Here is a 14,913-nt window from a genome sequence, read left to right as displayed (position 1 = left end):
CCCACAAATATGGCTCATTGGATTTATGCATTAGCCACAGTAGATCTGAATTTTATACCGAGTCCAACACATCAGCCGTTTGGATGGAGTGGACGAACACGTTGTCAAGGGGGGGGGGGGGGGGGGGGGGGCGCCGAAGGGCGGCTGCCCAATGGGAGACAGAGGACAAAGAAGTCGGTGAGCTGGCAGAGGCAGTGGACGGGGATTTGATCCACGTGTGAGCATTACTGAATCCAACATAACCAGGAGTTAGGTTCAAATTTGGATGAGAAAAACTATTCCCGACCCGGACAGATAGGCTACTTAAGCTATCCCTTTATGCATTCAGATTTGGACATTAGTTTGATCCCGATTCAAAGAATAAAACTTCTAAACTGCGAGGGATGGCATTAGGCTGTGCAAGGTAAGCGACTTTCCTTTGGAAGGTAAGCTCAGGAGGGAAAGTGTTTTTTAATGAGGAGAGAGGTGTGAACGCATTTTTATAAGAGTGTTTTTTGTATTTATCATGAAGATGTCTGTTTCATCCACCTTAGAAAAGAGGTCCTCTTTCTTACAAAAGATAAGAAGGATGATCTCTTTCATAAGAAAGGCACAAAACAAACGCCGCCCGATGATCCACCAAAATCCTTTTAGTAAATTTCCTGGCAATCACTATTTGTTGGGATTATGTTTAGATATTGCGTTTCAATCAGATTTCTTACTATTTCCAACTCGTGAAGCGATCAAACTTCCATGAGGGAGCGGAGCGGTAGCGACCTCAGGTTTTCTGAGGGCAGCTGCTATCGCACCTCCACCTCCAGGGGCAACTCAAGAGATGTTGAGGCCCTCGGCATATTTTATTGGAGGCCTATATTTTTTCATTTTTTTTTTCATTGGAAGCCCTCATCATGTAAAATATAAGCGCTATATATATATATATATATATATATATATATATATATATATATATATATATATATATATATATATATATATATATATATATATATATAATTTGAGGCCCTTGGAGGTGACCTTAAATCTCAAAGAGGCCAGCCGGCGCTGAGCCTCTCCCGCACTTGCCTTGCCCCTCCGTGGAGCTGCTCCTCTGTCTTTCCAGACTGACATAAGAAGCCTTGAATTCATATCGACATTCAGTTTCATGTCTAATGGATACGGCTGCAGATATGGGGCATATGACCATTTTTATGAAATTCTCATTATGCCTAGCATACAAGGATACGATAAAGGAGCCAAAATGGAGTATCTGTGTGAGAACTGCAACCACCAAAAACGGCCGGACACCTGCTGGTCTAAGTTCAATCTCAGGTTATATCAGGTCTAACGTGCTACCAATTTCTCAAACATATGGTGGTTTAGGATTCGGCCACACATAAGAACACATCAACCATAAACAAGAATGAATATGGTAAGAGAGAGAGAGAGAGACAGACAGGCCCAAGTCTTCTTGGATCACCAAAACCACGATCAAGTAGCTACGTAATCAATGAAGGGAGACTTGCAGTTATAGGCAAAACAGGTGAATGAACAACAGCCCATGTCAATAATTATGATACCAAAGCTACATATAATCATGTCCCATATGAAACAACGAATGATTGTTGATAAAGACACGTGGTAGAAAATAATATTTGTCCATTTATTGGTTTACACTTGCACTAATTAAGGCATACTAATGAGAGAGAGAGAGAATGCCTCACTTTTGCACACCATCTGCATATGGATAACAGATAATGCACAGCAGGCAGGAAATCTCACCTGCTGCCTTTTTTTCTTTTGGCAAGGCTCAGTGTGGTCGTAGGCAATTCTGCTGAACCACGTAAAATCTTTGTTTTCATGTGTGGTTAATTTTCTCCTTTTGTTTTTTCGTGCTTGTTTCTTTGATCCATCAGTAGGTCGAAGTGTCGTTCCTTAACACCCACACCGCATGTTTCCGCACCTTTGCTGAAAAGCTCTTGACTCAATTAGTTCACTAGAAAGGAGCACGCTACAAGACGTCCCATTGTAGTCACAGACCAACTTGGGGAATTCAGTCGAATGGAATCCAGTTCAACTAAATTCCTCTTTGTGGTTAATGACCAAAGAATATAGCGGAATTGAATTCCAATCCTACCAAATTTCCTAAATCCAAACCAAGGTTGCCATACTAAGAAGCAAAAGAAAAAAAATAATACTAGAAGCAGAAACAGGAAGTGAAGAATTGATTTGAAAACGAAATGAGAATCTAAAAGGAAGGGATATGAGAATCAAATGGGAAGTGAAATAGGGATCGAATGGAAAGCAAATAAAAATGACTATTTTTCAATTTCGTGGTTTTTTAGTATAAAAATCAATTTTTTGTTAAAATCTAAAAATATGATGGTTACCAATTTGGAGAAGGCACATGGGAAGTGAGTGGGAAGCATGGGAGGAAGCACACAGAAAACGTGAAAATAAATGTGAGAGGACACATAAGAAGCATGGGAGAATCAAAATTCTCATCAAGTTTCAAAAGTAAGGAATATCGCGCTTCTGAATCGAGTTTCCAGAAAGCGTGCTTCCCACCTATCTAAAAAGCTTCTAGTAACTCTGAATTTCAAACACACAAACAAAATGGACCATCAGTTACAGAGAGTTACCTGTGGCACCAACCATCACCATAAGATATTCCTTAGACTGCACAAAACGCAACTGAGGCTGCAACATGACATCAAAATAAGTTTTTAAGTTCACTTGTGCCAAGCCCATTTACGTTAGCAATTCAAAAACTCTAAAAGGTTCAAGATGATGGTGCTCAACTATTTTTTCTTCATACAAATCTCGTCATTCCATCATGCACCATAAATCTTATAATAAAGAGAAAGAGGTAAAGTAGATGATATTCATCATTTTGTAAAGAAACAAGGATGTGACACTTGAGAGCATAACCATCTGAAAACCTCCTCTTCTTTTTATGGTTCATGCATGAATAGCATGGTTACAATTATCAGACATCTTTTCCAATTTATCATGCTTTAATGATTTTTTTGGAAACAAAATAAATGAAAACTATCAAAATAAGTTTAAAGAAAAAGTGAAATGAATATATGGCAATAATTAACTGAAAAAAACATGTTATAATAGATATCCAAACTATACTTTTCAAAAACCTTTAAATATACAAGTTTTTTTGAGAATTTACAACAATGGCCTATTTCTTAACTGCTTTGGCCTTTTTTGTTAGTTTCTAATGTTTTCCTATATTTAAAAATTAACTTTTCGCTTTTCTCCAAGTTCCTGAATTTCCCAAAGGAAAACCACTTCTTTTAATTCCATCAAGAAAAATACTTGCCGATATTATTACAAAATCAATATTTGTGCCTATCATTCATGGTAAAGAAAACAACATAAATACCAAGATAAAGCCAAGTACATACATTAGATTACAACTTTGACATTCTGCGAAATAAGTGAAGCACTCCTGCAATGACCCTGTTGAAAGCCTGACAAAACATATGCCAGTCTTTAATCAATAGATTTCATCCTCATAAATGGTGGTGTGGTGCCCCAAGGGCACATTCAGCATCAAGAACGCCAAGTTCACACCTCAAGTTTCTTTAGGCCATTTGGATGCTTGCACTGCCACATCTCTTTCCATATAGAGTACACTCTAATAATCTGGCATCTTGAATTTGATATTTCATAGTTTATATGAAACATCTTGTCCAACAACTATAATGGCAGTGTAAAAAGGGAGGCCTTGACTCTCATTTCCTCCCAACCTTCTCTCTGTCAAAGCCATGTGGACTTTCATATCACCTGATGGTGGGATGTCTGCCTCCCATGGATCATCCACTAGACTCTTGGTAAAATGCTTAGGTTTAATCAACAGTTTGTTCCATGCAGTGAATATGCCCTACATCAATCTTGAGCCAACATTCATTTGATTGATAAACAAATGGCAAGTTCTAGTGCCACACTTCCAAATACATTAAGCACACACACACACACACACACACACACTATATCATTACTTAAGTAACATGATCTAAGGTGTGATTCCTAGCAAATTGACCATGTTAAATGCACATGTGATTCAGATTGAGTCAACACAGATTGTTCCTATGATTTTCTAACTAGATAATATGTACAGTTGACTGTACAATATACACACACTCACACATGCATATATACATATGAACGCACATGCACACACGCACAGACACATACATGTGAGTAATAATGAAGAAATTAAATCTGACAAGAAACTTATGAGTTTAAAAGTCCGACATATCCAACTTACCAATAAACAGAATAGCTAGCAGAATCATCAAAGTAAGTTTCAGGGAAGGGCTGAACTGAACATAATATTTTGAGCTTTTCAACTGCCGCCGAAATCCTTCAACACGCCAAAGGAATTGCTTACCATGAGAAGCTTTCACATCTTCCCTGAAGCTATGAAGACAACTCCTGCTCCTTTCATTGAATGTACTCATTCCCTATCAAATACCAAAAACAAACAGATATTTCTTTCCATCACCGATTTTGTAAAAGATATATATATATATATAGATGCCATCATGACATTCTTCTTTTTGGAAAATTTAAGGGCAACTTTTCAATGAAGAGTCTATGAAGAGACTTATTGCATAAACAGGCATGATAGCATTGAGGACACTGCAACAGACATGAGATGAGGTGCCAACTCATATTGTTCTTTAGATAATTAGCTAATAACAAAAATAAAAAAAACATATCATAAAAGAGAGCAGAAAAAATAATCGATTATTAGGAACTCAATTAAAGTTAAAAATGAATTACCACCATGGTGCAAGGTAAATATGTCAACTAACTACTATGCTATGTCACTTGGGTATGGGTGTGGGTACGGGTACGGGAGGGTACGACATGGAAATTCTAAAAAATGTGGGTACGGGGACACGGCTAAATATATATTGAAAAATATATATTATATATTTAAAATATATATTATATATCTAAAATATATACTGAAAATTTATATTATATATCTAAAATATATATTATATATTAAATATATAATATATAATATAATATAATATAGGACACGGCAAGTGCCGTGTCCAGGTACCAGTATGTTAAAATGTATCATTCAACATTTGTAATATATATATATATATATATATTTTATATATATAAAGCATAATACATATTCATATATGGTATATATGCATATGTATTATCCTAATTATATATATAAAATATATATTTTTCTATTTATAGGCATAGGGGTAGTTTAGACATTTCACTATTTTACGCATATTCTATTGGGAATATGTTTGTAATTTTCCTTTTAAATTTATTTTTTATTTTTTCCTTTTTCGTGGTTTGCGCAACCTTGGGTGGCTCCCCAAAGAGTCGTTGGGGAGCCCCCAACGGTCACAAATGTGACCGTTGGGGGCTCCCAACGACTCCTTTGGGAGCCCCCTAGGTGGCTCCTTTCTTGTGTTATAAATAGGGGTCTCCCCCTTTGTATTTCTTACTACTTGAGGGAGCTTATGCTCCATTTGTAATGGGGTTTTTACCCCTTGTCCATTGTTTCTTCAATGATATGCAACTTATGACTTTATGTCATATTTTTCCCTTTTTATGGGTTTTATGGGTTAGCACATTATGTGCTTGTGTTGTTTCCCTTTAATGGGTATATTTGCACTTCACGTGCATATGTATGGGTTCATTATTGAACCCAATGTATTCCAACTCACTTTCTAACATGGTATCAGAGCAAGGTTGAGATCGAGTTGCTCTTTGGTGCATGGGGAAGCGTGGTGTTCAAGAATTTTAAAGAAAAATGGTGAAGTATTCATTTCTCTCTATTGTTTTTCTTATAGTTATTCGGTATGCATTCTATTTCTTTGAAGTATTGTATGAAGAATTTAATATGTTCTTTGTTTTTTTTATGTGTGCTCTTTGTCATTAAGTCCTTTTATAAAAATTTGAGTTACTTACTACTCTTTTGAATCTTTTTCGTATGTTTTTCTTTGAAAATTTTTAAATGATAACTTGTTTTGCGAAAAATTAGATATATGATTGCTTAAAACTTGATTTAATCGGTCGGTAAAAATTTATGACCATTGGAACTTTGAATCTACTTTTTAAACCTAACCTTGTTTATGAGAATACCTTTATATGAATGTTTAGTCTTTAAAGAAAGGTATGTTAAGATTAAAATGTTTGTGAAATGTAGCTTTTTTGAAAATTGTTTGTCATATATGAAAAATTCCATATTATGTTCTCTTACCCAATGTGTCCGTTTTATATGAGCAACATTTAATTAAGAAAGTTTTTTTTTTATATATAATACCGGTTGAATTAAATTTTAAAATGGTCTTATGGAATATGGTGATTTTCTTTTCATCTTTACACTCTTAAGGATGTTTTCAACAGCTCTCTCTCTTTTCAATAAGAGATATTTATATTTTTATGTTGTGTTGTCTCTTGTGGGTTTGGGTGTTTGCCCTTTTGTTTGTTCATTAGTGAATGTTGTAAGTGCTTAATGCACTCCTTGCTTTTCAGCATATTTCATTATAAAAGTTATGATCTTCCCTAATGTTTATTGCGTACTTATTTCATTAGGAGTAGGTAAGAATCTATTAAGTCATGTTTTTTGATAAAACTAAGAGTTTTTTAATTTTTCCCTCAATAAATGTTTAATTTTTATTTATGCCATAGTACAATCTTATTTTATCATAAGGTTTTGTTAATGAATCTATTTTGTTGGGATTTCTTCCACTTTAATGAAGTTTTCCCCTTCGTTGGGAGTTTTATTTGTGTTTAAGCTCTCCTTAAGGAGCCTTTCGGTCCTTATAATCTTCTTGTGAGTATATACTCTTTTATGGAGATCTCATGATTGTTTATGAGTATCATTTTTAAGTTGCAATAGTAGATTTCATAAGTTTTTTGAACTTCACCATCTTTATGAATGCCTATATTGGCCTAAGTTTGTTATTTTCGAACTTCACCAACTTCACCGCTTAATTGCACCTTATATCTTTCATAATTAAGGCTTGTTTGTTCCAAATCGGTTCGTACGCATGATGTTGCTTAATATTTCATGTTATGTTTGTTGCATAATAAGCCTTTTTGGTGTACAAGACTTCTTTTGAAGATTAAGCATAATTTGTGGTTATGCAAAATTGTTTTGATGGATTATATTGGACCTTTGATTCAATTTGTTAATCGGTCCTCTTTGTAAAAAAAAAAAAATTTATTTTGAAAATGATTCCTTATGTGTTTATTGCCCTTTTGTGGCATTTATGTTTGTCCATCACATGTTATTTAATGCATCATTGTTTTGGCCTTATTATTGTTTTATTAGAGATGTTTGTTGAGGTGAGTTATGGGCACCTCGTGTTATATCATTTTAGATTGTCCAAATTGCCATATTATAGATGGTGGTTGAGGTGAGTTATGGGCACCTTGGGACTCTAGAATGATTTGGTATATGATCTCTAATTATGAATGTGACACTCGTTGTTATGTCTTTTTAGATTGTCCACCTACCATATTATAGATGGGGGTTGAGGTGAGTTATGGGCACCTTGGGACTCTAGAATGATTTGGTATATGAGTGTGTCACTAGTTTGTTCTTGTGCCATTGATATTATGGATGCTTCTAAGTAAATGTGATGGACATATGGTATTTGAAACCTTAAATGTTTTAAGGTACTTTTAAAATCAAGATGTTTTGGGATTATAGCCCAACCTTTTATTTGTTTATGAATCTTATGAGTGCATTTGCACATTTGTGATTCCGTATGTGGTGCTCGTTGTGCACATGTGTTCTTGTGATTTTGCACAAGTATTCTAAGTGTTCTTGGTGTGTGTATGTTCACACATTTGTTCTCAAGAATTTTATTTTATCGATTATAGTATCTTGTTGAAGATATTTTTTACATGCATGTTATTGTTATGAGAATTCATTTTAAAAGGAGTATTGTTTTATTCGAGGTTTATTTTCATTACAAGTTTATTGCCTCAAAAGTCTTTTTCTTTTATGCCCATTATCTAAGTGTCATCATATGTAGACAAGAATTTTATTACACCTTCGTGTGTTTTTAGCCCTTTGTTGGCTTTTGCTCTCTTGGTCTAGTAGCTGAACACACTTGTCTTGAGTGTTTTTATATGTAGACAAGGCACGTTGATTCACACCATGGTGTGTGATTTTTAGCCTATGTTGGCGTTTGTGTCCTTGTTCTAGTCGCTTTAGATGTATGCCCATGGTTGGCTTATTTCACTCATTTCAAGTGCTATCATATGTAGACAAGAGATGTATTATGTTTTAGCCCATGGTTGGCTTATTACTCTTGCTCTAGTAGCTGAACATACTTGGTTTTAAGTGTATTTTTTACGTAGACAAGGGATACTTTTTAGTCCATGTTGGCATGTATTCTCTTGTTCTTGTCGTAGATGCACTTATTTCAAGTATTATTATATGTAGACAAGAGGTTCTTTTACACACCTTTGTGTGTGTCTTTGGCCTTTAATGGCTTTATATTCTTGATCTAGTAGCTTATACACTTGATTTATGGGTTTTGGAGGACTAATGAGGAAGATGTTTGTAATGGATAAACTATTGTTGAAATTTGCAAAATTTCATTCATGACTTGTGTTTTTCAAGCAAATCATATTTTTGATATGCATATCAAGTTGATTTCTTAGCATTTAATCTATATATTAAGTGCTTATTGTTTTTGCCACCCTTATATGCAAAATGTGTATTAAGTATGTCTTTCATAAATGATTTTAAAACCTTGTGAACTCTTGGGTTTATTTTGCCTAAAGTATGCTTGGAGACTTTGTTTCTCTTGTTTGGCACTTCATTACATGTTTGAAGCATGATCATTAATGAGTTCTTTGAGTATTAATTCATTTCATGATAAGTATATGCATATGCTCTTTATGGCTTTTTTGGGCCCTCATTCAATAATGTTTATGTATATCATGCATCTTCGTAGGCTTATTGTGGTGTCCCTTAGTGGACCATTTTGTTATTCCCCATTATGGGGTTATATTTGTCCAATGGTGGACCTTATGAATGCATTATGCATTCTTGCAATTTACTTTTACATATTTTTTGCTTCCGCTCATTTTGTTTTAACATGATGTATGATTTAGAAACTTTTGGTTTTCTAAATTTCTTCGGTTCATGCTAAGGTAACCATCTTATTATGCATAAATTTTTGCACCTTGTTAGGAATGTTCTTTTTTGAGTAAAGTGCAAAGATATTGTTTACTTGTTCTTTTGTTGTTTTTTCTCAGGATCCTGAAGATAAGAGGAAAAGAAGTACCTTGGATAGAAGGTGCTCATCGATAAAGACATTGGAGGAAGACATTTACAATGGCATTCGTACTGAAGGCTCTTGAAGCTTTGAGATTCTCCTTCTTGCCGTCTTCAATCTTTTTGTTCCCCCACGCAAAGCTTGAGGGGGGGTGTTAAAATGTATCATTCAACATTTGTAATATATATATATATATATATTTTATATATATAAAGCATAATACATATTCATATATGGTATATATGCATATGTATTATCCTAATTATATATATAAAATATATATTTTTCTATTTATAGGCATAGGGGTAGTTTAGACATTTCACTATTTTACGCATATTCTATTGGGAATATGTTTGTAATTTTCCTTTTAAATTTATTTTTTATTTTTTCCTTTTTCGTGGTTTGCGCAACCTTGGGTGGCTCCCCAAAGAGTCGTTGGGGAGCCCCCAACGGTCACAAATGTGATCGTTGGGGGCTCCCAACGACTCCTTTGGGAGCCCCCTAGGTGGCTCCTTTCTTGTGTTATAAATAGGGGTCTCCCCCTTTGTATTTCTTACTACTTGAGGGAGCTTATGCTCCATTTGTAATGGGGTTTTTACCCCTTGTCCATTGTTTCTTCAATGATATGCAACTTATGACTTTATGTCATATTTTTCCCTTTTTATGGGTTTTATGGGTTAGCACATTATGTGCTTGTGTTGTTTCCCTTTAATGGGTATATTTGCACTTCACGTGCATATGTATGGGTTCATTATTGAACCCAATGTATTCCAACTCACTTTCTAACAGAGTACCCGTGTTGACATGGTTACAGCACCCTAAGTGCCGCTTAGTTGTCAAAGATGCTAGGTGGTGAGCCCCTAAAAAGACTAGGAGAGGCCTAGGCAGAGCCTAAGCAGACTAGGCGGTATCCCAAATAAAAAAAAATTAAAAACAAACAAAATATGTAAACAAACTACTAAAATTAATAACAAACATGTATACAACATAAAATCAATCAACAATAAATAATAGACAAATAATAACATGTTGTCGAACATTATAAAGCAATTATATTACATAAAAACAGTCAAATATATATCTCATACACTTATAGATTATATATGAATTAAGTAGACACATATATATAATTATAAATAATATAAACACATAATATTATAAATTTATAATATATGTTTATGATATGTTAATATATATAATTATATACAATTACACATAAAACATATATATGTGTGTGCAACTACGCATCAGACTGAGAGACTACCTCGGCTAGGCTGCCTAGGCGGCGCCTAGGCTCCGCCCTTGACAACTAAGCGGAGGGTTGAAAGGAGGAGGAAGAAGAAAAAAATAAGGTAAAAAAGAAAAGAAAATGAGAGAATAAAAAAAGAAAGTGTTTGGGATGGGAGGAAGAAGAAAAAAAAAGAAAAGAAACAAAAAAAATTGGAAAAATATGACAACTATGTCCCTGCGGCTTAGGCATGGACCGCCTAGGTATAAAAACAAGGTCCTACCACCTAGACCCATAAGCCTAGACAGTGGTCCTACACCTAGCCAGCCTAGGCGGAGTCTAGGCACAACTTTTGACAACTAAGAAGTGTCGTGTCGCGGTAACATAACTACTATGCCAAGCCAAGCTTGACACCACCAATCAAACTCAGTTTGAGCTTGAGCCAAGCTTAAATAGCCAGTCTGGGGCTCCAATCAGCTCATGTGCAGCTCTGATGAGGAGTTATATATTGTACAGAAGGTGACACAACTGCCTTCGTGAGTAATATGGTTAAGAGTGGAGGTGCATCATTTTAGTTCTGCCATTTCCTTAATTCCTAGATACCCAGTCTCTAAATTATTCGTGACTTGTTTTGGATGTAAGGTCAAAGGATTCAGCGTGATAGGCATATCTGAATCAGATGGATCAACAGCCAAGCACACCTGAGTTGCCCAACACTACAGAAGCAAGTGACCCAGGAAGATCAACCCAGAAATCTTCCATAAGGACCATAACCCAAGCCAACTCTCTCATTTAAAACCTTGCAGTAAATAGGATACAGCTAATAGACTACAGAATTAAGGACAAAAGAAATATCATCCTAATTGTTGACTGTAGAAGGAATCTACGAACATTAACAGGACTGTACCTGACTCAGTTGCTGAGGTACTCTCAGATCAGGGTAGCTAGATATGCTTGTATTCTCATGGTAACAATCAACCTTCCATTTTCTAAAAATGTTCCTGCATAAGTTTAATTTGGTTCTGGACTCAATGCTTCTAAGCAGGCCACAGAAGCGCAATATTCCCTGTGGATGTGCGTCCAATGCCTTCCTATCAACTTTTTCATCAGCAATTACAATCTTCCAAGCACCAATATCAGATGAACTCCGAGTTTCCAGAAGTCCATTCAGTCTTTTCTCAGGACAGTGGGTCTCTTCCATGGTCTTAGAAATCTCCTGTTCTGCTAGCTCTGCGACAAATTTAGCATCTTTATTGATAGTTGCAACCTCTTTAAATCCCATTTTACAAGGTGGAATTTCTCTACTGCCAGAACATTTGATATTACATTCTCCAGGAATAGAGATAGTACACTTGTTCTCTTGCAAGGATTCTTTTCTTGAACCTCTTGAACTGATATTTGCATCTTTTATGTCTTGAAAAGTTTCTGAAGTTCCAGAGAGAAATAATGCTAGATCATCTCTTTCTTCTTTATCAAGCTGCACCCACTGGAAAGGTTCCTTCCCCTCCCCAGAAATTGAGTCCCTTAGTGCTTTCATGATACGAGAAACTTGACTTTCTATTGCTACAACAAACTGATTATGTCTGGCAACAATATCATCTGCGCAGTGATCTTGGTGGCACATTTTGACAGCCCTCTCAAACTCGTCCAACTGCTTCAGTAACCATAATAATTTCAGAGGTTACCTTATAAAAGTTTTAAAAAAGAACACTAAAAATGATTTTTCCCAGCAAAACCATACTGATGGATCCAAATCTAACTAAAAAGAATTCCTTCAATTTCTACATTTTCTAAAATTCTAAATACAATGTTAGGTTAAAAACAACTGAGCAAAAAAGGAAAATGCCAGGTTTTCCAGAATTGATGAGAATGATTTACAAGCAATATATTTTTTTTTAAAAAATTAAAAAGAAAGTTTAATCTTAACGCAAAAAATGAAAATGGTTATGGCTAAAAGTTGAAAACACAATAACAACAACGAGAAATCAACCTGCCATTTAGTGGTACCGAGGGCAGTATGAAGCTCCCTTCTTAATTCATCACAATCATCTGAACTCAACCCTTCTCTCTGCTCCCGTTCCCATACTCTATATGCAGATTCCATTCTAAAACACCACCCCAGAAAGGGGGGAAAAAAGAAATTAAGCAGCCAACTTCGTATATAAAGACTTAAATAAAGAATCTATAAAAATCAGACCAGATATTCTCCCCCAATTTAGGCAATCACAAAACTCACACGAGAAACGATATATGTCCAAATATAACAATGAAGCAGAAGCAAACTAATTCAACCAACATATAAAGAAAGGAAAACTAATACGATACAAGCAGAAGAGTAAAAAACGATAACGCTCAAACAGTGCATCCAAAGTAAAACCAAAAGAAACAACTCAAAAACCATTGGCAAATAAAGAAAACTTCACGAGAGAGAGAAGAAGAAGAAGAAGAAGAAGAAGAAAACAAATATATAACATATAGAAAACCCCGAAAAACAACAAATTCGAGTGACCAATTTGAAAAGTTCAACAAACAAAACTACCCAACAAACACACCCCTCCCCTGTCAAAAGAATGAAAATGAAGCAACTGACAAAGAATACCCGCCAAAACAACAAACCCCCGCAAACCAAATCGAAAGAACTCAACCAAGATTACCCAACACCAAACCAAATTAAAAAAAAATCCTTATGCCAACCAAAGAAAGAAATAAAAGAAAAACGTTTCAAGAAGCAAAAAGGAGACGTACATATCAGCCGAATCCTGCACCTCCTCTGCTGCAGAGAAGAAGGCATCTTTCTGCCATCGATCAAACTGGTTGGCCATCTCCTCCCTCCCCACCAATAACAATAACAATAACAATAACAATATAAAGCAACAAAACCAAACCCGTCTGCTCGAGTACCAAAGCACCCGAACAGACAGGCTTCCCTTGAGAAATCAGAGAGAGAGCTTTGCCTGATAAATACGCTTCCCGGGAATCGCCACCGCGCTTCGGATGGTGGTCATTGGCGAGGTCCCACCCCACGCGGGTGGACCCCGCCTTCCCTTCCTCAAGCTCATGCACGCTCAGGTCACGCGTTACGTCAATCTTTCTGTACCTGAGACTTGTCAGTTGTCACCCTCACCTTTTTTCCGATTTATAGTGCACCCGACACTCACTTGCACGAAAAGTTATGCTCATGAGAATCGAACCTTAATCACACGTTAAGCGGCGAAAGCCCCAGCCCACTACGCCACAGGGTTGGATTCGCTGCTACTCCAAACACGCAACCCACAACCACAAAAGATTACCTAGCCCAACACTCTTTCAAGACTTTTACCCACCATCCTTCTTTTTGTTACGATTCGATAGATATCAACCATCCAAAGATGGAAATCCCACTTGAGGCATTGACAAATATGCGGATACTTTTTTAAATGTCCATATTGTGATTTTATTTTCCTGTGAATTTTAAAAATTTTGATTTTCATGTTTATTTAATTATTTTTTAATTAAGTCATCCTTATATTTTTCCAAATTATTGTTTTTTTGTTTTTACCAATATTTTTATGTTAAAAGAAATTTTTAAAAAACTTGAATTTCTCACAAGAAGTTGACAACTGTTTTTGTATATTTTCAAATAATTTTTATGATATGTTGTTGTACTCATATTTTTTACTATATTTTAAGGTTAATTTTTATCAATATTTTGCAAATAAAATTATGAATATAAAATTTTTTAAATCATCATAAATTGGCAGCAGTTGCTTGTAGTGTGAATATTTTTTTCTTTTTTTTTTGGCTTTAACTTATGTTCTTATGATTTTAGATGGATTTATTTTTAGAGGTCATTTTTATGCAGAAATGCAGCATGCTTAGCATGCAGCTCCACTACTCTTGACTATCCATCTCAACATTTCTGGAGATGAACACTGCACCCATCTCGAGAAATGCTAAAATGGATGGTTGTCAGGCAAGTTGTTGCATGCTTATCATGCAATAACACTTAGTATTTCCTAATCATAATTATAATACAAGATACATAAAGTATGAATGGTTAAGGAACTAGTTATACAAAAGACATTCACACACAAATGATAATAAGTTATTGAACATTCCAAGATAACTTTAAAATTATGCAATTCTTTTACAAAATAACTAACTTATACCCATTTAAAAAAAATAAAAAAATATCTTCCGTTGTTGATTCTGAAAAGTTTGACAATGAACCACCACCGATGATTCATCAAAAAAGTTGGAATTAGTGATCGAAAATTGTTGTCAAGGAGAAGCACGTTAGGACCACACACAAAAGAATCTGGTTTATTCAAAATTAGCCTTGGGTTATAGACAATCAATTTTTAAACAATCGAAGGGTTGCATTTAATGATCATGCAAAAATCCACAAACAAGCAAAAATTTTGCATT

General features: G+C 35.2%; 1 protein-coding gene across 3 annotated transcripts; it reads right to left on the bottom strand.

Moving 5' to 3' along the window:
• Positions 1 to 1,520: 1,520 nt before the first annotated feature.
• On the bottom strand, positions 1,521 to 13,478 carry LOC149842267 (uncharacterized). Of its 3 annotated transcripts, none has more exons than XM_089999036.1 (6): positions 13,252 to 13,478; positions 12,497 to 12,611; positions 11,414 to 12,157; positions 4,262 to 4,457; positions 2,619 to 2,676; positions 1,521 to 1,944 (listed from the first exon to the last, which is right to left on the bottom strand). In XM_089999036.1, the coding sequence occupies exons 1-5, from the start codon at positions 13,326 to 13,328 to the stop codon at positions 2,651 to 2,653; spliced, it is 1,158 nt and encodes a 385-aa protein (XP_089855162.1). In that variant the 5' UTR covers positions 13,329 to 13,478; the 3' UTR covers positions 1,521 to 1,944; positions 2,619 to 2,650. The 3 variants fall into 3 exon arrangements, with proteins under 3 accessions (XP_089855162.1, XP_089855161.1, XP_089855163.1); XM_089999035.1 differs by having other exon boundaries at positions 11,414 to 12,160; positions 13,252 to 13,430; XM_089999037.1 differs by lacking the exons at positions 1,521 to 1,944; positions 2,619 to 2,676; positions 4,262 to 4,457 and having other exon boundaries at positions 11,298 to 12,160; positions 13,252 to 13,430.
• Between the last annotated feature and the right edge of the window lie 1,435 nt (positions 13,479 to 14,913).

The sequence above is a fragment of the Nuphar pumila genome, chromosome 3 (genome assembly GCF_984573655.1).
Source record: "Nuphar pumila chromosome 3, dmNupPumi1.hap1.1, whole genome shotgun sequence".
Classification (NCBI taxonomy): Eukaryota; Viridiplantae; Streptophyta; class Magnoliopsida; order Nymphaeales; family Nymphaeaceae; genus Nuphar; species Nuphar pumila.
Note: the sequence above shows the minus strand (reverse complement) of the source record. Positions and strands in the feature narration are given on the sequence as shown.

Bases quoted from the DNA above. Each gene is read 5' to 3' on its own strand.
- LOC149842267 (XM_089999035.1), bottom strand. From the start codon at position 13,328: ATGGCCAACCAGTTTGATCGATGGCAGAAAGATGCCTTCTTCTCTGCA. The intron at 12,612-13,251 runs GTACGTCTCCTT...GTGGTGTTTTAG, and splicing joins GTGCAGGATTCGGCTGATAT to AATGGAATCTGCATATAGAG. The intron at 4,458-11,413 runs GTACAGTCCTGT...GGTATTTGATAG, and splicing joins TACCTCAGCAACTGAGTCAG to GGAATGAGTACATTCAATGA.